The sequence below is a fragment of the Balaenoptera acutorostrata genome, chromosome 11 (assembly GCF_949987535.1).
Source record: "Balaenoptera acutorostrata chromosome 11, mBalAcu1.1, whole genome shotgun sequence".
In the NCBI taxonomy this organism is placed as follows: Eukaryota; Metazoa; Chordata; class Mammalia; order Artiodactyla; family Balaenopteridae; genus Balaenoptera; species Balaenoptera acutorostrata.
The window spans coordinates 25,857,704-25,882,019 of record NC_080074.1 but is presented as its reverse complement, the minus strand read 5'-3'; the positions used below and the strand labels follow the sequence as shown (position 1 = coordinate 25,882,019).

The 24,316-nt window shown below is 39.9% G+C and overlaps 1 protein-coding gene across 1 annotated transcript in view; it reads right to left on the bottom strand.

Moving 5' to 3' along the window:
* NTN4 (netrin 4) overlaps window positions 1-10,523 on the bottom strand; it is a 98,999-nt gene extending 88,476 nt beyond the window's left edge. Inside the window, exons 1-2 of the mRNA XM_057557526.1 lie at window positions 9,899-10,523; window positions 6,526-7,055 (exon numbers count right to left, since the gene is read on the bottom strand). Of these exons, the coding sequence (XP_057413509.1) occupies window positions 6,526-7,055; window positions 9,899-9,953 (585 nt within the window). The 5' untranslated portion in view covers window positions 9,954-10,523. The remainder of the gene's footprint in view (window positions 1-6,525; window positions 7,056-9,898) is intronic.
* Between the last annotated feature and the right edge of the window lie 13,793 nt (window positions 10,524-24,316).

Below are 24,316 nucleotides of genomic sequence, written 5' to 3'. Positions count from 1 at the left end.
CAAATGTACTCTGGACATTTATGCCTTGTGGGGATCTGTGCTAGGTGCAGAGGTTGGGGGTCTGGGAGCCACAGAGTGAATACAGTGAGAGAGGAGACAAAGTTCCTCAAGAAGTGAACACTGTAGGAATAGAAGAGATGGGGGACATGATATTATAGTTACATGTGAGTGACCAGAGTGCATGGGAGTGCAGACGAGAAAGAGATTACATTCAGTAACTTTTCAGACAATTCTGATTACTGATCAGAAGCAGCAACTTCCATATTCTCTGGCATGATTCATTTTCCTCATCTTCCAGAGCCCCCAGCCTCTAATACTCCCAGTCTGGTTTGTGTTCTCCACTCCTTGGTAGGAAGTTACCTTGTATGCCCAGATATACCTGACCTCCAGGTGTCTGTTCCTCACTGTCTGGCCTTAATTTTTCAATATGAATCATCAGTTACTAACTCAGCATTTTGCAATCTGATCTCTCAAAGTTTCCAGAAAATTACAACCAAATACTGGCAAAGTTAAAGCATCATATGGAACAAATAGGAAGCAAGCAGATGCTAAACAGATTTTTTTAATAGCCAGAAAGAAGGTATTTGGTGGGGGGGGGTATTCACCCATTGAAATCAATAAATCAAAGTTTATTGATTTAATCTCTGGGTTTGTTCAAATTTTTAATGTAGCTCCTTTGAATAATTTTACTTGATAACCATCCTGTGGGTTTTCCTTAAACTAAAGCCATTTTTTTTAATGTGCTGTTATAAGTCTCTAGCCCCACCCCTACAGGAAGGGAGTAGCCCCAGGGTGTGGATAATTGAAACACTCTAAACAAATATATACAACATTTTATTTTCAAAAAAGTTCAACAAAATTAGAGCTGAGAATATGCTTCAAAGCATAACATTAATAACTTAGAAGAATTACTTAAAGCGGTTACCAACTAGATAAAAAGTATTTCCCTTCCACCCAACAAACAAATCAGTCAAATAAAAAGTATGCTAAATGGTACTGAAGGACTGTAATACTCATTCCCATATAGTTTATTTTAAATGATCTTGGGTAACATTAAGTGCAAAGAATCTTTACTTGTTATTTTTCTATCTAATGTAAAAAAAATTGACTTTATTATGCAAAGTTCACATACCCATATTACAAATTATCAATTAAACTGTAAGTTTTACAGTTTAATAACTACCAGAGCAATTTAGTTTTAGTTTTGTTTTGTTTTTAATTTTGGAGTTATAATAAAACCTAATCATATAAATAATTTTAAGGCAAGCTAATCATCCCAGCTCTGGCACAAGTTAGCTCATTACTTACTTAATCTGACCAAGTTACTCTGACTCACTAAGTCTCAGGTACTTTGTCTGTAAAATGGGGTCAATACTGGTACCCAACTAACAGGGTTCTTGTGAAAATAAGGGATGCAGAGGACTCTACAGAATGCCTGGCAGATGGGAAAGCTTCAGTAGATAAGAGCTGCCACTGTGACTCATGACTGATGCTGCTGAAAAAATAGGCATGAGCACATTTCAATGATTGAAGAAAACAAGTAGCTAACCAAAGAATAGTGTTTAGAAAGCATTTCTACTCATGTATTACTTTGTTTTATCTTTTCAGTTTAAAAATCCTAAATATTGTTTAGGACATTATACATATAAATACCTGTAAAAACCTGATTAATTTATCATTTTCTGCACATTTGTTCCATACTGACTTTATCACAAGGTACTAAAATATAATCCTTTTCAATGGCCTAAAGAGACAAACAGATACTCAGATCTTGCAAAGCATATTATTTTCACAACATACTTGGGGAATTAATCATGCACTACCTCATATTATTTAATCAATCAGTCCATAAATTATCACATTTAATCTCTTACCCACTGGACTGTAAGGATTACGAAGGAAAGGAATGTATATAGTTTTTGTATCTTTCACACTACACAGCTTGGTACAAAGGAATTTCAAACTAGTATAGTGGAAACAGCACTGGGCTAGAAGTCAGGAAACACGAATTTCAGCTGAGTAATTGTAGACAAGTCACTTAACTCTCTTCAGGCTTCAGATTACTCATCAGTCATGTGCTTTTCCATCAATGATATTCAGGTTCCTTTTCAAATGCTCTCATTTTAAGAAACACTAGCAAGAGGGATTTTTACCAGTGTTTGTCATTTTAATACACAACTTCATTTTTCCATATCAACAGGTTGAAAGAAATGGGACCCTTAAGTATAGATTTTGTTCACTCAAGAAAACTTGCCAGGAACTCAGAGTTCTTGTCACTGTCTGTTCCATCAAACACAAATCCTTCAGCCTGTTTTAAAAACAGCAAGCCCTCCCCTGCCAGCATTCCCCATTCCCTACCCTGTTTTATTTTCTCCTTACTACTTATCACACTCTGGCATACTGTATATTTTACTTAGTTATTTGTTCTCTATCTCTCCCTTCCCCACCCCCATTCCCAGTACCATGCCAAGCACCACGTCTGCCTGTGCCTTTTTTTAAAAAAAATGGAGGTATATTTGAAAATTAAGAATTGTATGTATTTAAGGTATAAATTTGATGATTTGATATACATAAATATTGTGAAATAATCACCACATTCAGGCTAACATTTCCATCACCTCAGATAGTCACCACTTTTCGGTATGTGTGGTGAGAATACTCAAGATCCACCCTCCTAGCAAATTTCAAGTACACAATATTGTTAATTATAGTCATACTGTTGTACATTAGATCTCCAGAACTTGTTCATCTTGCATAACTGAAACTTCCCCTTGAACAACATCTCCCCCCATCTGTGCCTTTTACCAGGATTTTGGGAGCACTTAATACCTCCACCCCAGCATTTCCCAAGTTGTGCTCTGAGGATCTCTAGAGTTCTGAAAGATAGTAATCGGAGTTCTGCAAAAAGAGGGTTGCATGGGCAAATAAGTTTGGGAATGTCCCATCCTATACTTCCCACTTGGAGACAGAGGACACATAATGAGAATATTTATAAATGTCTTATAAATGTCTTATAAAATACTTATAAATGTCTAATTTTGTTAAACCCAGTCAGTGTTTCCCAATCTGGTTTGGCCATGGAAACTTTTATTCCCAGAACACCACTGACATCTCAGAGGACATTCCTGCTCAGGAGAAAGCCATCTGGCAAATTCTTTCTTACCTTCATGTTACATACAAATGAATAGCAAATGTGAGAGAGTGAGCGAGGAGAAAGGCAGATAGCTCTTTGCTAGCAACTCTTAGAGGGAATGGAGAGAGAACATGGTTTTATGAAACAAATACTATACTTAAAGTCAGAAGACTTTGATTTAGTCCTAGCGCTGTCACATAACTAACTAACTGTATGTCGTTGGGCAAATCGCCCTACCTCTGAGCCTCAATCTCCTCTCCTGTAAAGGAGACACATTTTAGGATAACCATATCCTATTCTTTGAAACTGCTGACCAGTTTAGAAAGTTTCTGTGTAGTAGATTTGACTTGGATTTAAAAAGTATTTAAATTTAAAAATTATTCTTGGATTTAAAAAGTATTCTTCTGGGTGGATTTTTCAGGCCTATATTTTTAAAGTCCTCTTTCAGATGACTGGTGCCTTCCACTCTGAAGATGGGCGTATCTGATTTCTTAGACATGAAACTACAGGACTCTCTAGGGCCCTAAAAGCCCAAAGAAATATTTTAGAATGAACAATGGAAACAAATTAAGTCTGGGATATATTTATATTAGTCTGAGTAGTAGGATAATACCTAGAGAAAGCCTGAGAAGTCTTACATAGAATGGAGGAAGGGCTTCCCTGGTGGCGCAGTGGTTAAGAATCCGCCTGCCAATGCAGGGGACATGGGTTCGAGCCCTGGCCCGGGCAGATCCCACATGCCGCGGAGCAACTAAGCCCGTGTGCCACAACTACTGAAGCCTGCGCGCCGTGCTCCGCAATAAGAGAAACCACTGCAATGAGAAGCCCGCGCACCGCAACGAAGACCCAACGCGGCCAAAAATAAAAATAAATAAAATAAATTAAAAAAAAAAAAGAATGGAGGAAGATACAGGTCTATAGTATTATAAATAAGGAGTAAATGAAATTTGAGACTACTTATTTGATGCTAGATTAATTGGCTTATTTTTCTGATCACTCAATTTTCAAAGAGAGTGATTGAGGATACAGGGTTGTACTGAAAAATTAATTTGTAGCTCAGCACTAATTTATATTCCAAAGCAACATACGAGAGGTAGATAATAATCATTCCCTAGGGGGCTTCCTCTGGTCCTTACCTTTGAGGAAGACTCTCTTCTACTCTCTAACTCAGGAGGGAAAGATTCGTTCCCAAACCTGTCTCTGAAGGGAAGAAATTCTATGATGGTTTAATGTACACTTGCAAATAATGCTCTAGAGAGAACTAGGTGGCACTTGATGTTTTTCTTGCCATTGAAATATGTTTGCTGAGATAACAACTACAGAAAAAAAATTTTTTTAACTGGATATAAAAGGTGACTGCACATTGAAAGATCTATCTAACGTAAATTTTTGTCTCTGCTTGAAATTTGATGTAAGCATTGATGACAATAAGTAGTTTGGCTTTAAAGAAGACAAGATTTTGCTCTGCTATAGGTTAAATAAATGTTACTTTAGTCATCTCTAAGTAATTGCTGGGCCATTGTAATACATTCAATATGATATTTGCTAAGCAAGCATGCCTGCCATCTGGTTACTGAAACTCTATTTTTGCTACTTCATAGGTACACATGGCCCAGTAGCACTGAGATGTAGGGAACTGATAGGAGCCTGTGGATCAATTCCAAAGCAATCGGAGAGCTCAAGCCATTCATTTGTTTGCTACACAAAGTGTTCTCCACAGAAGAAAACAATGAGTCTAACTTATCTGTCTCTTTCCTGTCCTGGTATCTTTAAAAATGTCCATCATGACAGGGTGCATGCAGCTTTACAATATTAAGCCAACTTTAGAGAAGAATGGAAAGAAGACTAAGAATGGAAAATAGTCTGTGTGCTGCTTGTACCACATCCTGCTTGGCTCTGGTGCCAGCAGCTCTGTTCCTGGTCTGAGGAGTGTACACAGAAGAAGAAGTAGCTGGGTAACAACGGCAAAAGTCCATATGGGTCTATGGTAGGAGGGAGAAGAAGTTTCCACACCAGTCCTTCCATCAAGTCCCTGGCAAGCACCCCTGTCCCCCAAACCAAAGACAGAATTAGCAGCACTGAGTACAATGCCTGACACACATAGTAGGGGCTCAGTGAATGTTTACTAAATATAATCATCTGGGAAGCCTGTGAATAGTAATATAAATGACTGCTAGAAGAATGATTATCTTAGTCTCTGTAGCCATTGTAATACACGCATTGGATATATGCTTAACACCTGGTCCAGGCTTTCTCAACTTTGACACTATTGACATTTTAAGCTAATAATTCTTTGCTGGGAACAGTAGTGGGAGGTATGCTGTCTTGCCCACTGTAGGAGGCTTAGTGGCATCTCTGGCCTCCATCCACTAGATGCCAACAGTGTCCCTCTCCCCAGCAAAAATGTCCCCCTCGTGATGGGGGGGGGGGGTAACAAAATCACTCCTTGTTGAGGACCACTTATCTACTCTGTGTGTTTGTGTCATGTACTAGAATTAGAAATACTATACTTTCTCTTCTCTTTTTTTCTGCATTGATATTTCTTGATCTACACGTTGGAGGTATTTTATTCTTTTAATCTGCTTTCTCTCAATTGCCTCTAAATTCCATGTTTTCACATATCTCAGTGGGGGAGGGCTTTCTAGGTACATCTGTGCAAGTTAAAAAAGACATGTTTCCCCCTTAGGAGAGGGGAAATATGAAACAAAGAGTAAACATTCCATACAGAAATTGGACTAGTAGCTAAGGAGGCTGTTTTGCAGAATGATATTGAGATGGTCTTGCGCCCAGGATAGACCCAAGACCCTAAGCTGCGACTGATGTGTATGTGTGTCCAAAAAGAATTTCTGCATCTTAAAAGAAACTACCTTCATTTGTTTGCTATGCACTCTTGCAATCTTAACAGTAAAACTCCTCTGTTACATAAAAGTATCCTTCTGACAAACATATTTTTTTCTCCCTTGGCTTTGTTTTTATTTACTTCCTATTTACGGTAAAAGTTTCAGGAAGATACCAGCATGGGCTCCAGGAATAGGCTGTCTCAGTAACTCTTGCCTCTTCAGAAGCACAGTAAGCAGTCCTGCTAACTGAAGAAATCAGTAGCCTTTTAAACCTCTAAGGTAAAATGATAATGTTGCATATTTACTCTTTCTTAAAATGAAAAAAATTAAAATCTTAGAAATCTGACTTAAACCTAGCCAGTGGGCAACCTGCTTGAAAATGACTACACATCCATGTCTAAGGGTGAGAAATAATTTATGACAAATAAAGCTCATGAAAAATTCTAATTTCATTCATGTTGCTACAAGTATACCTTCATGCTTTAAAAAAAATGTGGGCTGGTAACATTTTTCTACCTTACTTACAGTGTAGAGTTAAACATGTGCCCTTACCTCTCCTCCAGTGCACGGGAAAGGATTGGAGTATCTAGAAGTGCAAATAGCTCCCTTCTTGACAATATCATCTTCCAGGCCAAATGTAGCCGAGCAGTTAGTTGCAAAGTACTTGTAAGGCTTCCATGTCTTCCCAAAGTCCTGGGACCGGTCCAGCACCATGGCTGCCGGCCTGGGGGACTTGAACACCATAATCAGATGAGTGAAGTAGAATTCAGCTTCCAGGTCTAACTGGATCTTTTCTCTGTGCACATCCTCAGCAGACTGCCACCACGTGCGAGGAAACCTGAAGGATGAGTCTGCCATGGCAGCTGGCAGGTGAGCCAGGTGAGGCTGGGCAGCGTTGCATTTGTCACATTTGGGCTGCTGACAAGTCAGATCAGTGTTCTCGCTATAGAAGCAGTACAGTTCAGTGGCGTTCTGACCACAGGTGGTGTCTGCCCAGAGTTTTCTTCCTAAAGCCAAATTTCCCATGCGAGGGTTACAGGCTTTTTCACAGCGGGAACTCACTCCAGCCACTCCACTCAGTCCTAGAGATGGGACAGCATATGTTATTCAAGACAAACCCATCTGGAAACCTCTTTTGGCCACCTAGTCATCTTCAACAGTCGAGTTATCCCCATATTGCCCCAAGGCTTTCAGTAAAGAGGAAATGCTACCAAATTTGAGCATGAATACTGTTCTGCATTTATACTATTTGCATATGCAAGTGTGTGAATGTGCATGTGTGTGTGTGAGTGTGTGCCTGCGTGCCCGTTTCATGTAAAATTCACATAGAAGAAAATAAAATCACTTTGGGTAAAGAGCGAGAGGAAGGAAAGTGGAAACATTGGGTAAAGATAATGGGCCTAAAGATAATGGGACTGCTTTCTAACAGTCTCTATTTTTGAAATACACTCATTTGCTTTTTAAGTCATGACATAAATAATACCAAAAACCAACAATGTTTTTAAGATCACTCAATTTAGTCTTTCAAATATAATTTGAGTCTTTAGCATTATCTAACATGTTTATGAGAATGCATTAAGGAGGAAATATAGAATTGTATATTTTTAAGACGAAAACATGAAAGGACCAATTCTCTAAGAAAATCAATATGAGATATTGGTATACAATGGGATCTCATTTAGGGAGACAAAGCTAGAGACCATTGGAGCCAAGATGTGCAATATCTATTTTTAATATTAAGTAAATGTAACTAAGAAAAAACCCTCTAAACTGTCAAATGACAGAAAAGCTTATTTGCCACGCTCTCTGCCTCTTGAGTGCTTCTACCTATGACAGGTTCTATAGTAGTTACCTGTTTGCTTAACAGGAGAATGTTTACAGTCTGGCAGCCACTAACAGGACCTTTAAACATAATCTGTGAACTAAAACACCCTCCTAAAGAAACATGCGCTTCCACCCAAACAAAGGTCCAACAGACTTTAATGTTTCAAAATTACTTAAAATGATAAACATTATACACCTACTAACATCCTGACTACATAATATAATCCTTAATTTGGGCTTGTCATTTTAATTTTGAATACCTGAAGCAAAATTATCTATTTTAAAAGTTAAAACAGAGAGGGAAAAAAAGAAGTCAAACCCCAAATTCCGGCTAATTGCACGTTTCTGCTTCTTAAGAGGGAGCATCTCTGAATTGTTATCACTATACTGTTGGAGAAGCCAAATGACAGCTTAGACTAAAAGAGAGACATTTCACACACTCACTGACTATCACGAGCCTCACGAGCCTTATGGTTCTTTGCAACCATAAGAAAGGGCTTCCTTAGGCATATTTTTTAAATGTCAAATTCAAGTGTGTGTTATGCCTGGACTCTGTTTGCCACTTTTCTGATTAGCTGGGGCAACAGTTGCTTGTGGCCAGGATCACCCAAACACACAGTGTGCTATGACTCACCTGTAAAGCATTTCAGGGAAAATCATATACTGCCCGTACAAGTATTTTTGACTTGAAACACTTGCCTTGTGATATTTATTTACAACCTCTTGATTGCTTGCATGTTTTTGCCATAACACGGTTTGAAAAGGGAAAGGTTTATTAAAGTTCACTTTGTGGTTGGGGGAGCATGCACAAGTGCATGCAGGGGTGCATAAGTAGCAAGAATTAAAGTAAAAGCTTAGACCTTTAACGGCTCCTCGGGAAAAGTACTGAATAATTTTAGATGCCCCCCCTCCAAACTAGGAAGAAATCCAGAAAAGACTGGAGCCAGATAAGTAATCGGTGGACACAATACTTAGAGATCCCTAAAGAAGTGACCATCCAAGTGTAGCAAGGATGCTCCTAGGAGTCCGACGCGTTCGGGATGCAGACTCTAAAGCCTGGCTTTTACTTCATGCTAGCGTCTCTGGGGGCTGAGTGGATGAAACCGAAGGGAAGGGAGAAGTGTGCCAGTGCTCTCTCTCCACCAGTCCGTCCCTCCAGCCCACACTCCCCTTTCTGGAGCAAGCGAGATGCGTTTGAGAGACCAAGTGGCCAAAGAGTCCCTCACTTTCTTTCCCCCTTACACCCTGAACCGCACTTACGCCTAACTGGAAACCAGGTGACCTGCAAGAGGAGGGAGAGGAGCAAAAGGGGTTCCCGAATTTAGAAACGGCAAGCTAGGAACGGGTGGCCAAGGGCAACCCAAGGCAGCCGGGATGGGAGTGGGAGGGAGAGCGCATCTGACGACGCCTCTACCGGTCGTCCAGTTACCGAGACAGGAAGCAGACCCGCCTCCGACCTCCCGCGGAGCCTCGGCCAGGGTACCAATTCCCCAAGGGCGGCAAGCCGGCTCCGTGCAACCCGGGGCGATCACTACCTATCATCCCAGCCCGGGGTCTCACTGAGTTCTAGCCACTGCCCAGGGAGAGGCCACTCACCCCGCCCCAGGTGTTCCTACCTGGCTCCCTAGTACGCAGCATGAGGTCGGGGACGACGGCGATCGCTCTCAACAAGAGAGCGGCCCCGGCCCACGCGCGCCCAGGGTCGCTGGGCCACCCCTCCCCATCATTCCTCAGGCCATGAAGTGCCGGGGGATGGCGAGCTTGGTCCTTTGTTCCCTCACAAAATGGAAAGGCAGTTTTTTACAAGTCCAAACCGAGAAAAAAACCAAGGTCGCGCTATCTCCGGCCGGGCGCACCCAGGATATCGGGTTATCCAAAGGCTTGTGTATCGCAGTTGCAAAAAAAAAAAAAAAAAAAAAAAAAATCAGTATTTTAAACTGCTGAGACCCGGGGAAAGGAGGCGGAACATGGCCACTCATTTCATCCTTGGGAGCTGAGCTCGGCGCTCTCAGCCTGCACTCGCCTGCACCCCCGAGTCCCGAGGTGGGGAACACAAGGGGCGAAGGAAGGGGGTTGGGGGCCCGGCAGCGTCGCCACCCACCTGCGGCCACCGCGGAGCAGCCCCAGAGCAGCAGCAGCCGCGCGCAGCTCCCCATGGCCGGGAGGAGCCGGGAGGACCCGGGCCGGGCGGGTGCGGGAGGGAGTCGAGCCCTCGCGGCTGCGGGATGAAGCGCCAGCAGTCCTCGGGAGGAACCGGGGCTCTTTATTTCTTCCTCCTCCTGGGGCGCCAGGCTCGGTCAGTGGGCGCCGGCGGCGGGGAGCTGCGGGCTGGGGCCGCGCCGGGTGGTGGCGTGACCCTCGCGCACCGGCCTGGAGGGGCGCGGGCACCTCGGGGGCGGCGGGAGCCCCGGCACCATAGCCCGCCTGGCCGCGCTGCCTCGCGGAGCGGTCCTGCGGGCTCCTCCGCCGCTAGCCCGGGGCTCGGCGTCCGCAGCAACCGCTGAACTTTGCGAGACCTTTCACTTCCCGGCCGCCTCCGCCGCCGCCGCCGCCACCGCCTCCTGGGCGTCCTCCTCCGCTTTTACCACGTCCTCTTGCTGCTGCGTCTCGGTCCCGTCCTTCTCCATGGGCAGTTCCATGGGATGCATTTTTATTGCACCGACACCGCGGCGCTCCGGTGCCAGCCCTCCTCCCCTCGCACCTCCACCCCTTCCTCCCGCCCGCCCCCCGCGCTCGCTTGACAGCCTGGGCGCAGTAGCCCGCGCGGTCGTGTCGCCGCCGCCGCCGCCCGGGGAGGGATCCTCTCGCCCGACCAGCTGCCCCCGCTGCCTCGCTGCCAGCTCCACCCGCCCGCCTCAGCCCCCGCGCGCGTCCGTCACCTCGCACCCCAGCTTCCCTCGTGCCCCTCCCGTCTCTTGCCCTGCATCTCCCTGGGTGACCCCCCCGGTGCCCTCCAGCACCCACAGGCCTCCTCTGGAAGCAGTCTCCCACCTTCTCCCGGAACATTCCAGAGAGCAGTTGACTCCCTCTTGATCAGGTCAGGGCATGCCAAGGGGCTTAAAAAACCGCGAAACAGGCTAGCTCTTACTTCCCACATCCCCCAACAAAAACAAGCCCTCCTCTTCTCCCGCCACCCCTTCTCCCAGAGTCTAACGACCCAGGGATGGAACCCCTCATCCAGTCTGGGGTCAAGGGCAAGGGAGAGCTCATTAACTGCTAAGTGGCATTCGCCGCTTCTCTGCTGACTTTCGGGGGGTGGGGGAGGGCATCTTGGCTAAACAATCAATGCTTACTTTATCCGAGGTGTATCCGTTTTGATGTAAAACGTGTTCCCTAATTCAAACTCAAGGTGCTAAAAGAAAAGGGTCACAGGATTAGCTAGTGTCCAGTTTAAGAACATCCTTGTCTAGGGGCAGGGGCACGACAAAGACAACATCTTTGGTCCTTCCAAGCACTCTCACTCCAGTTGTGCTGCGAAACAATAATGTTGTGTAATAATGTATGGGGAACAATTTAGTAGCGACGGCAAGCAGCTAATTGTGGATAGGATTGCTCAGGGCTGCTGCTTATGGAAGACGATTACACAGCCCTTGAGTCTGGGACTTTTGCAAGTTCTGTGAAGATATAATTCTACGTATACATCCAGGGAAATTGGTTGAAGTTAAGTAGAAAGCAGTTTTTTATTGCAGTGTTCATTTTGTGCCTTTAAATATTTTCCAGAAAATTATCTACTTTACAGATACCATTCAGTTGTGTGTATTACTGATGATGACAATTCAGGGCTTTGGGGCATATGTAGATATTATTTATGACTCAGCTGGGGACATGTAAGACGTTTATATCTCCCAGGAGGGACTGGGGCAAGATCAGCGTCATCCATTGGGGAGACATAAAAATTACTCTGGCCAACACTGGGAAGTGGCAAAAGGTGTGGAACAGCCATTTATGTAACACTTTAGAAAATAAACCCTCTGAATTTTTCAAATATTGGCAATGTTAGGGCTTTCTTCATATCTTATAGACATGCTCCCAATGAAGTCAGTGAAACACGTCTCCAAATTATTCTTCTTACCAAATAAAGGATAGGAAATTTTAACAACCAAAGGCTCTTAGCACCAGTATTAACCTAATTAACAAAGCAAATCTTAAAAAAAAGAAAGAATATGCACTTTTATTACTAACTTCTGATTCTACTATATTGAGGCAGAACTCCATTTCTCATTACAAGTGTTAGGGGCATAATATCTGCACCAATCCTGCCTGATAATATACTTCCTTGATTGCTCTGTAACTGGTTCCTGTTTCCTTTAACAAGAGAGTAAGTGCCTTAATGGTCAAGCAGTCTTTATACTTAGTCTATATAAAACATTATTATGTTTTTCTCTTATTCTTAACTGAGAACACCTGCTAGATATATAATAAATTTTCATTAAATGTTTTTGACTGAGTAATGTTAAAACTATTACTATATACTAAGAGCAGGGATTAAGAAGAAAACCAGTGAAATCAGAATGATTCTCCATATTCTAAAGAAATCTGTACTTTTATACCAAGATGAAGCAGCTCAGGAGAGAAAAGTAATTAGCATTCTAATAAATTTCATTTGGTTGTATAGTCTAATTTAGTTATAAATTCTACTTTCATTAAAAAAATTTTTTTTTCTTTTTTCTTTTTTTCTATTTTCATTTTGAAGAAACTATACAGGAAAAGTTTACCTACCTAAGGAAAGTCTTGCTCAGTGATAAGCATATATTGCCTATGATTAAGTGTTTTTGAAAATTTTAGTAATGAGTTTAGAATTTTTTAAAAAAATTATGAATTAGTAGGAAGCTTAGCATGGAATTTGATAACCAGTTTTCAGAAGCCACATAATTGACAAATCTAGACTACTCCTGAGAACTTGAAAGAAAGATAAAAGGGCCTTTAAGAACTAAAATAGGTGGCAATAAGTCCATGCACCAAATACATTATTCACAGGAGAGCTCTTTAGGTCTTCACTTAAATTATTCATGCAATGTTAATAAGTTTGGTTATGCTGTTATCCCAGACCATAGCATATTAGAAGTAACAAAGTAGAATGAAGCAGAATCCTGTTAAAACAAGGAATGAGTTGCAAAGCGGTAAGAAAAAAGTAACCATAAGGACCAAAAACCCCACAGCCATCTGAAGAATTTTAGTTTAGAGGCAAAACACCAAAAGGCTGCAAAGGTATCACTCTAGTATAACTTAGTACAGTAAATGAGGTTTCTAATGGATCATGGGATTAGTTAGCATCAAAAGGAACCTTAGGGGTCTTTGAGGCCAACTTCTTACCCCATCATGAATCCTCTCCACAAAATCTCTGTCCAATGGTCATCCAGTTTCTGTTCTAGAAACCTCAGTAAACAAAAGCCTCAAAAGCAGCCCTTTTCATTTTTGGTACTATTTTGTTTAACTGTGACATCTTTCTTCTTAAAATTCTACCTATGTTTACAGTTTAGTTGTCTGCAACAATACAGAATAGGTCCAATCTCTTTTCTAATAGGTATTTGAAGATTTGAAGTCAAGTTTTATTGCTCCTCCTAACTATTCTCTTCTTCAAGTGTTTAATTGCCCATGTAGCATGATTTCCAAACCTTTAACCATCTTATTCACCCCTTTTCAGATATACTACAGTTTGTCAATGTTGCTTTTATACTGTGCACCTAGAACTCAACTCCAGGTTTGTCTGAATCGGTGTAGAATAAAACTGAACTAGTAGTTCCTTTAACTTAGGTCTAGGGCTTATATTTCATTAGCCTAAAAATGTATTAGAAGCTTTATGATGTCAGCTGATATTATGCTTGAAGCAAACTAAAATCCCCTTTTTATATATTGATGTCTTAAAGAGTCATTAATAAAACATAAAACATGTTTTGTTTAACAGAAGGAAAGAGTTCCACTAAAATACATTGCAGATAGCAAGCATTCAATAAATATTAAGGAAAAAAAGCAACAAATTCAAAATGCTAAATTCGAAAAATGGTTAAATTTTTAAAAGGAAACTGTTACTCCTGAATGGGATAAGTATCTATTTTCTGAAAAAATCATCACTTCTATGGAAAATTTGATTCAATAACACAGTATACATTGGTAATACTATACATTTCCAAGGAAAGGAGGGACTTTGAAATAGTGATATTTTTAGTATACTTATTATCTTTCCTCCATGGAACTATAAACATTATCTCATTTATCCTGGAAGTATCAATGTGTGGGAAGGAACAGGTATAATTTTGCACATTTTCAGAGAAAGAAAATGATGTGAAAGATATAAATGCCAAATTAAGATCATCCAATAAATATACACCAGAGATAGGACATGGGTTTCCAGATTTGTTTGTTTGTTTTAATCATTGCTTATCCATCAGTTTTCCATGAGTACAATCTTCTCTTTTTGAACTAGAAGACTTTTAGGAGAAAATGAAATGGAGAATTGTTTCCATCGAAATAATCCTATATTTTGTTTTCTACCTGGTCTATGCCCTTCAAATGCCCTTTAAAAACACCGTCCTGGGAATTTCCTTAAGCTTTAATCTAAGCCTCCTGCCACTGGCACTGTGTTTCTTATTTCATCTGCTTCCTGGCTACAGCTGCTCATTCCTAGGAAGGGAGTAAGAGCCTTTGAAAATACATGTGCTCTTCCAGGAAGGTAAGCAGTACTTTCCTTAAAAAAAAAAAATGCACACATGCTCTCTCATGTTCAAATTAATTATATGGAGTCTAGAAAGTTCAAACAAACAAGAACAGTTCTGTTGTTGTTACAGAGATAGCTACTCTGGACAACACTGTATTGACACAAATTTTAAACATTTTCTCTTCAAAATAGCTCTTAGCTAAAACTTTCTATACATATTGCTATTTCTGACATTAATGAAAAGATGCTCAGAGACAAATAACTACTTTTTTAAACGTAGGGAAATAGATAAAGAAACAGTCTACCAAAGGCCTCATGAGGATGAAAGAACAGTAAGCAATATGGGTAATTTCTCTTAGTTGTATCTTTTATATAGCAGTATAGTAATTAGGAGCATGGACTATGGGGTCTGACTCCCCATATTTTAAGCCTGGCTCTGCCACCTGCTAGCTGTGTGAGTGTGGGCAAGTTACTTAACCTCTTGGTGCAACCATTTCCTTATTTGCTGTATGGAAATAATAACAGAATCTAATTAATAAGGTTATTATGAATATTAAATGAGTTTATATTTATGAAATGGTAGAAAAGAGCAAGACACATTGGAAGCACTTTAAGTTTTGTTAAATACATAATACAGTAAAGTACACATCCATCAAGTACATACAATCTCTTTTGACCTGCCCTAGAATTCCATCTTCAAGTTATATATGGATATTTAATAGGCAGAAATGAAATCGTTGCCCTGGCTTAATTTTAAATGCTGTTTTAGCTGTATAAAAGGCACTGCACAGGAGATGAAAGTATGAAGCAACAAATCTTTTTTAACTAGAGGGAAAGAGGGATTGGCACTGATGGAGCAGCTGCAATTTACCAGGCACAATGTTGAATACTTCATAATTCTCACAGCAACTTTATATGGTTAGGTTGTCAACCACTTGATGAGAAAACTGAAGCTCATAGAAGTTAAATATCTGAGCCAAGGTCAAACAGCTAAGTAAACCGACAATGCAGGATTTGAACCCCCAGTGTGTCTGACTTTAAGCACAGTATTCTTTCCGTTTCCTCTTTCAAGAGAGGTGGCATAGCAAGGCAGTTAAAGAAAGGGTGTGAGACTAGATTGCCAATTTCCTCATTGGTAAAAACACTCACAGAATATTTTCTACCTTAACAATTACAGTTGAACCCATTGAGCCATGGATTTAACTACCACCTACCTTGTTTACTCTCTAACGTCACTCGTGGGCCTCAGGGCTGTCAATGGACAGCTCCACTTAGACATCTCAAATTCAAACTCACTATCTTTCTCCCCTAGCAGGTTACTCCTCCTGTGTTTCCTATCTTAGTAGAAGGTCACAACTATCCATCTACTGGATCAACACAAATGAGTAGTATTTTCCAAGCTTCTGCAGAATACTCATGCTCGGTGAGATATACTAAGTGTTCTGAGGAAAAACAGTTCTATTGTCAAATGATATCAATATTAGGTTAAACAAAATTAAATAGGACTTCTCAGCGTCTTTCATATGCTAAGTTCATTGCAAATCTTTAAGAAATGGACATAACATTATATTACATAGGATTGCATTCAGTTGCGTGGACTCAACTCACTAGCTTAACCAAATTGAGATTGATTTTCTTCCCATGACAGGAAGTCAGGAGGTAGACAGTCCAGAACAAGTGCAGCTGCTCAAGGAAGTCATCAGGACTTGCGTGGTTTTCTTCCTCATGGTCGCAAGATGGCTGTTCCACCTCCAGGACTTGTATCCCCCTTCTAGGCAAGAGAAATGGAAAAGAGAAAAGGAAAAAAGATGTATGCCACCTGAGTCTTAAAAAGCTTCCCCAGCAGCCCCACCCACCTGCTTATATCTAATTTCCTGAACTGGGTTATGTGGCCTTTCCAGACCCTGAGGAAGTCTGAAGAGGTGAATATTTTAACTGGGCACATTGCCACCCTTAAAAAAATCAGACTTCTTCTATTCAAAGGAAGAGGAGATTGAATGTCAAGTAGACATATTGTGTATATCATCAAATGTTAGTAATTTCACTAGTGTATCTGGCCCAAGCACCTATTCACATATTTCATGGCTCCACATCGTTGACAGATGGAATTCATGCTGCCTGGCACCCAAACCTGCTATGATGTACCAGTTCCTGCCACAGGGTCTCTGGCTCCACCCAGAGTGAACTTCCTGCAGTCTCTGAGTGGGTAACGGGCTTCATGCCTCTTGTTTCTGCATACTCTCTCCCTTCCTTTGCCTCCTCTTCTCTTCTCCTTCTGGCTAATTCTGGCAGGTCCTCGGAAATTCAGTTCAGACAATAACTACTATGACACATTTCTCTCTTGCTCTCTCCTCTTCCAACAGGGTTAGTTGCCCCCTCTATCATTCCATGGATCACTTCATTATCCTCAATTATAGTTTTTTTCTTATATATTAAGTGGGGGAAAACAGGAAGCAAAATTATATTTATGCTTTAGTTAGAACTATGGGAAACATCCATATGAAAAAGGCACGGAATGTATCAAAAATACTAGAGATGAATGTTTCTCTAGCTTCGAAACTTTCAGCAATACCATATAATTGTTATGATCACATTTTTATTTTAAAATTACAACAAAATTTTTTAAAAGATTTTTTTTGATGTGGACCATTTTTAAAGTCTTTATTGAATTTGTTACAATCTGTTTTATGTTTTTGGTTTTTTGGCTGCCAGGCATGTGAGATCTTAGCTTCCTGACCAGGGATCGAACCCGCACCCCTGCATTGGAAGGCGAAGTCTTAACTATTGGACTGCCAGGGAAGTCCCTAAAGTTGTAACAACTTAAGGCAGAATATGATAAAATGATACCTGATTAGTGACATATAAATAGGTGATTAGCAGCAGGTGGAACGCTGTGGGCCCAGGAGGTTAGAAATGCTACATGGAGGATATGGACATAGTTGAGCTCTTAACAATTGGACTGGTTTGGACGGATGTGGTGGCCAGTGTGGGTGAGCCTTGCTTGTAATGGTCAGGTGTGAATACACAAAGTGCCTTCTGGGAGAGTGGGTGGAGTCTAATAGGAGAGGGGATTTATAGGGTCAGTAGGAGATGAGGAGAAAAAATAGACTAGGGCCAAATAGTTAATGCTTTGGTGAGTCCAGCTGATCTGTGTTGGAAAGTTTCATGATTACAGCTGTTATTATCTAGATGTGGCATATAATATAATAGATTAGAAAAAGGAAGACCTAGAAGGAGTGTTGAGAGCTACTTTGTGAGGAGGCTTGGATATAAACCAAGATGATGATAGGGAAAATGGAAAGAGAGCGAGGGGTTGAAGAAAAAACAAAAAAACTAAGGAATTGACAGGATTTTGTAATTGATCATGGGATTGATGGAAGAAGAAGTTAAAATGACTTGGTGACTCTGAATCTGGTTAGCTGAAAAAAATAATAGTTTATTTAGCAAGAATAGGAGAATCAGGAAATTTAGTTGGTTTAGGAGGTGGGGCAATAGGAGATGGCCTTGAACAGGTTGAACTAGAGAGAATGGCAGAGCAGTCAAGTGTCCAGATACAGGTTTAGGAATGATTTACATAAAGATACAGTTGAGGGACTTCCCTGGCGGTCCAGTGGTTAGGACTCGCTGCTTTCACTGCCAAGGCCCTGGGTTCAACCCCTGGTTGGGGAACTAAGATTCCCCAAGCCACACCACGTGGCCAGAAAAAAAAGATACAGTTGAAACAATAAGCAATAAACCATAAATTGAAAACCCCAAGAAAAGTGGATAATTTAAGAACATTTTCCATCAGTATTGTAACTACCTAATTCGTAATTATCATGATAAAACATTGGCATAGGAAAAGACTTTGGATGTTATTAGGCCAACCTCCTTTTTTTGACATGAGAAAGCTGAGGTCTGCTGAAATTATACATTTAAAATCTATTATTCCATGGGCCCCAGTCCACTCAAGGTTACACAGCTAGTTAGGACCAGTGACTAAGCTGGGGTTGAGCCTTCTCTGTGCCTAGTACTCCTAAATCAGCAATCTAGAGCACAAAGTTCCTACTCAATTTTTCTAGCTATTTAGCTTAAAATCAAATAAACTAGTGTCCAAAAATTAGAAAGTTGATTTTAAAGAGCCCATAGTCTCCTAAAGCAGCAATTTTTTAAAAATTTATTTTATTCAAGTATAGCTGATTTACAATGTTGTGTTAATTTCTGCTGTACAGCAAAGTGATTGAGTTATACATATATATATATATACATTCTTTTTCATATTCCTTTCCATTATGATTTATCACAGGATATTGAATAGAGTTCCCTGTGCTATACAGTAGGACCTTGTTATTTATATATACCTCCATTGTATATATAATAGTTTGCGTCCTGAAGCAGCAATTAAAAAAAAAAAAACTTTGTCTGAAAGTGTGATTCAAGATAAATAATATAGGACAATGTATTCAAGCTGCTAATTAAGCTAGGTATGCTTCTAATTAAGTTTTACCTATAGATCTTAATTTCACTGGATATTTTTTTTTTTTTTCCACTGGATATTTTTTAATACTAAACTTGGGCTGCGATTTCAAACACAAGCACTTTTCTGTATGTTTTTATTTCAAATCTCACAAGATTACAATGCAATTTACAGGGCAAAATGGTGACATAATTTGCTTTAACCCTAAATTCAGTATAATGGACCTCATTGTAGAAGAGAGATTCAGTTACCAGGAACATCAGAGAACCTCATTAAATAATGTCGAACCATAACACCATCCTCAGAGCTCAAGGTAACAGCTTCAGGGTATTAATACATTTCGAAAGCCTATAAACTGAGCAGTAAAAGAAATTGGAAGGCCATAGCCACTCAAGGTTACAGTAAAAATAATTTCATTTATGTTCCTGCAAAATTCAAAATAGCACCTCCAATGTTCTACTTTAAACCTTCTCTACTTATAAATGCTATTTACTCACAGAAATAGTGCCTATTAAACTTGAGGAATAAAGGCCTTAAAGCCAAAGTTAATACAAAATTAATATGAAAATAGTCATTGCTCTGGTGAAGTCTAAGCACTTTTTCATGTATGCAGTTAGTCTCTCTAACATAACTGTAGAAGATTCCTTCATCATAAAGGAATAGTACATCATTTTCCCACCTTCTTCCTTCCTTTAAGAAAGTTTGAATGGAGTTCCCTGGTGGCGCAGTGGTTAAGAATCTGCCTGCCAATGCAGGGGACACGGGTTTGAGCCCTGGTCCGGGAAGATCCCACATGCCGCAGAACAAATAAGCCCGTGCGCCACAACTACTGAGGCTGAGCTCTAGAGCCCATAAGCCACAACTACTGAGCCCGCGTGCCTCAACTACTGAAGCCCGCGCGCCTACAGCCTGTGCTCCACAACAACAGAAGCCACTGCAAGGAGAAACCTGCACACTGCAACAAAGAGTAGCCCCTGATTGCCACAATGAAAAAAAAGCTTGTGCCAGCAATGAAGACCCAACGCAGCCAAAAATAAATAAATTAAACAAGTTATAAAAAAAAAAGAAGAATGTTTGAATGAAGGCAGGTTTTATTACAAACAGAAAAGAAGGAATCCTCTTTTAAAATGATTGATTATTGTTAGAATACATGATATCCCTATTACGGACAGAACTCTGCTTTTGGTAATGAAAGCATATAGAATTATATTAACACTTTTCAAGCAGTATTAGAATTTACATTAAAAACAATCCTGAAGCAGTAGGAGATTTCTCAGTCTACTAATGACCCTATAGGAAGTTTGCTCTGTTAAATTATCATATTCTCTGGCTTCCTACCGACCCAACAGGGGAAAAGAAAGAGGTACAGATTACTATTTCTTACTCTGGAAAAAAAGAAAAATCAAAACCTGCAGACTTGAAGTAATATGTAGCTAAACAGTAGCTTTGAATTCTTTTCTCAGTCTCACTGGTATGGTCCTGGGTATAGTACTTTATTTTTTCCCATGACGCTTTGATGCTTCTTTTGTTTATTTATTTATTTTTAATTTATTTTTTTAACATCTTTATTGGAGAATAATTGCTTTACAATGTTGTGTTAGTTTCTGCTGTATAACAAAGTGAATCAGCTATATGCATACTTTTAAATACACGGCAGAGAGTCAAATACATTTGTGGTTTTCTAGTATGTACTTCTTTTTTGTATACAAAAGGATATTTAATTGCCCCGCTATGGACTCAAAATATCCTGCAATCAGTAAACAAATATCTTGAATATGCATGTAATCCAAAGGGATCAGTAAATAGAAAGAAAAATTCCAATGCAAATTTGGATGAACCTGTCCTAATGTGCTTACTCTGGATGGGACATTGTTTTTTAAACTATTATAACCAGTAACAATAGCTAGTGTTTACTGGGGACTTAAAGCATGGCAGGCCCTGTGCTAAACACGTGACACACATTATCACCTTCAGTCCTCACAGTCACACTAGGGAGAGACCTTCAATCATCATCCTCACTTTACAAATGAGAACTGAGACTCGCACAGCAGAGCTGAGACCGTAATCCAAACCACTGTTCTCCAAAGCCACTATGTCCATCATGGGTCTTTGGAAAATATGGAAGAGCGGCAAAAAGAGCAAACCCATCATACCAAGAAACCAGTTTTCATTTTGGTATATTTCTTTCTGATTGTATTTCTATCCGTACAATTTTTGTTCCATACTCTTTCACTTATTATTATTAACTTATTAGAAATTATTTCAAAATATCAATTTTCATGGCCATTAACTATTCCAGTGATTGGATATTCCTTGTTCAACTTAATGCCACACTTATTTGGACCCTTGGGCTATTTTCAGATTTTTGCTATAAATAATACTTTTATAGCTATTTATGTGAATTAAATATTTTCTTAATCTGGGATTATTTGTTTATAATCATTAAAATGGAAACACCAGGTCAAATACATACATTTAAAGGCCACGTTAAATACATTTAAGGTCACGTTGCCAAATTTATTTTCCAAAAAGGTTACATCAATCTGTACAACTACCACTAATATGGTGCCTATTTCACCTCACCCATACCAGCATTGGGTATTATACTTTAGAAATATAAATTTCCTAGTTCAGTATGTGAAAAGTGATTTTTTTTTTAAACATCTTATTGGAGTATAATTGCTTTACAATGGTGTGTTAGTTTCTGCTGTATAACAAAGTGAATCAGTTATACATATGCATATGTTCCCATATCTCTTCCCTCTTGCGTCTCCCTCCCTCCCACCTGAAAAGTGATTTTTTATTTGCTTTTCTTTTACTGGATTATATGCAAAATTGAACATTTTTTTCTATGCTTGCTATTCAGTTTTACTTTACCCTTTTCACTGGATTCCTAGGGTGGAAGCTTAGATTATTGTTTTTAGTTCTTTTTTTCTGATATATGCATTTAATGCTATAAATTTTCCTCTAAGCAAGTTGATTTTGCTGTGTCCCACAACTTTTGATAAGTTGTACTTTTATTTTTCTTTAATTCAAAATATCTTAAAATTTCTCTTGAGATTTCTTCTTTGGCTTATGAGTTACTTAGAGATATGTTGTTTAATTTCCAGATATTTGGGGATTTTCCAGTTATCTTCCTGTTATTTGTTTCTACTTTAATTCATTGTGGTCTGAGAACATACCATGTTTGATTTCTATTCTTTCAAGTTTCTTAACGTGTGTCTTACGACCCAGAATATGGTCTATCTTGGTGTATACTTCTTGTGAGTCTGCTGTTGTTGGATGGAGTATTCTGTAAATGTCAACTCGATCAAATTGACTGATCTGTTCCGGTCATCTATACCCTTACTGTTTTCACCTTTTTAAAATTATACTCACTTTAAAAATAATAATAAATTTATTTATTTATTTATATATTTTTTATTTTTGGCTGCGTTGGGTCTTCATTGCTGTGTACAGGCTTTCTCTAATTGCGGTGAGCGGGGGCTACTCTTCGTTGCAGTGCGCGGGCTTCTCATTGTTGTGGCTTCTCTTGTTTCGGAGCACAGACTATAGGCACACGGGCTTCAGTAGTTGTGGCATGCGGGTTCTAGAGCGCAGGCTCAGTAGTTGTGGCACACGGGCTTAGTTGCCCCGCAGCATGTGGGATCCTCGCAGACCAGGGCTCAAATCCATGTCCCCTGCATTGGCAGGCGGATTCTTAACCACTGCGCCACCAGGGAAGTCCTATACTCACTTTTTTTTTTTTTAATTTATTTATTTTTTAAAATTTATTTATTTTTGGCTGTGTTGGGTCTTTGTTGCCGTGCGCGGGCTTTCTCTAGTTGCAGCGAGCAGGGACTACTCTTCATTGCGGTGCGTGGGCTTCTCACTACGGTGGCTTCTCTTGTTGCAGAGCACAGACTCTAGGTGCGTGGGCTTCAGTAGTTGTGGCACGTGGGCTCTAGAGCGCAGGCTCAGTAGTTGTGGCGCACGGGCTGAGTTGCTCCACGGCATGTGGGATCTTCCCGGACCAGGGTTCGAACCCACGTCCCCTGCACTGGCAGGCGGATTCTTAACCACTGCGCCACCAGGGAAGCCCCTATACTCACTTTTTACAACTAGTGAACAAAACAACAGAAGAGAAAAGTAAATTAAAAAACTTAATTACACTTAAAGTTTATAATGGAGGAAACAGATTTCCATGCATGCTTTTCATGAAGTTTTTCATTTTTGCCTATTACCTCTTTCTAACAATGAAGAGGATGTATGAGAGGAAAAGCTGGGTGAGAGGGTAAGCCAGGAACACAGAAGAAAATGTTGAAAGGAAACACCAATCACGTCACTAGTCTGAGATTTCTCCATATTCTAAATGATGGTTTCACGCCTATTGAAAAAAAAAAGCTTATTTTATCTTTGTCTTCTTGAGAATTCATAATTTTTAATTAAAAAGTAATAACTCTTAAAAACAACATCTATAATCTCATATTTTGAACTGACCCTGTTTTCACTGTAAAATACCAGAAAATCACAGTTATAGAGTTGTAAAGGTAACTGTAGTACAGAAAGTTTGACTGATTACATAGTATTATAGTTTTAAGAGCTCCTTCAGAAGCAATCAGACTATTTGGAAAACCTCTTTCAAAATATATGTGTTCTTCCTTTAAAATGTAAACACTGAGCCAATCTTAGAAGCAAACACTGACTGCATACTTATATCAAGTCAGTTGTTGCATTTTAGTTATAGCAATCCAAAAACGTGAACCATAGGTTTACTTTTTAACTCCAACCCTGTTCAAAGATCACTTATTGGCCTCTGAAGGAACAGGTGGCATGTCTGTTATAGTTTAACAAGTGGCCTTTGGGTGAGGTATAGTCATTCAGATACCTCTGGATGCTTTGGATGCTCTCATGTGTGGCAGGGTACACTTGCTAAAACATTCTCCTCTCTAGATCTGGAAACCTAGAGTCTGTATCTTACGCACTGGGCTGGTATTCCAGACTTCCCTTCTGAGTCATAGATGAAAAATGCCATCTTGCAATTGAGATAGCAATTCCTTTACCAAGAAATCACATTCCTAACTTCCTAATGTTGACATTACGATCCAGTTCTTGGTATATAAGACAGCTTTTCTCTTTGCAGTATACATATATCTGAGCATTCATCTTTCTGATAACAAACTTTACAGGGATTTTTTTTTTTCTATCAGAGGCACCGTTAATTATATTAGGCTCCCCAGAGAATTCCAGATTCACTTCAAATACCAGAAGCTCAATTCTATTCCACTACTCACATCTGTTGAGTTGGGTTGAATTGGAATTGTATTACATTAAAAGTTAATTTTAGGAGTATTTACTTTTTTAGGAAATTGAATTTACATTTTTATGGGTATGGTATAACTCTCCATGTATTTAAGTCTTCTTTAAGA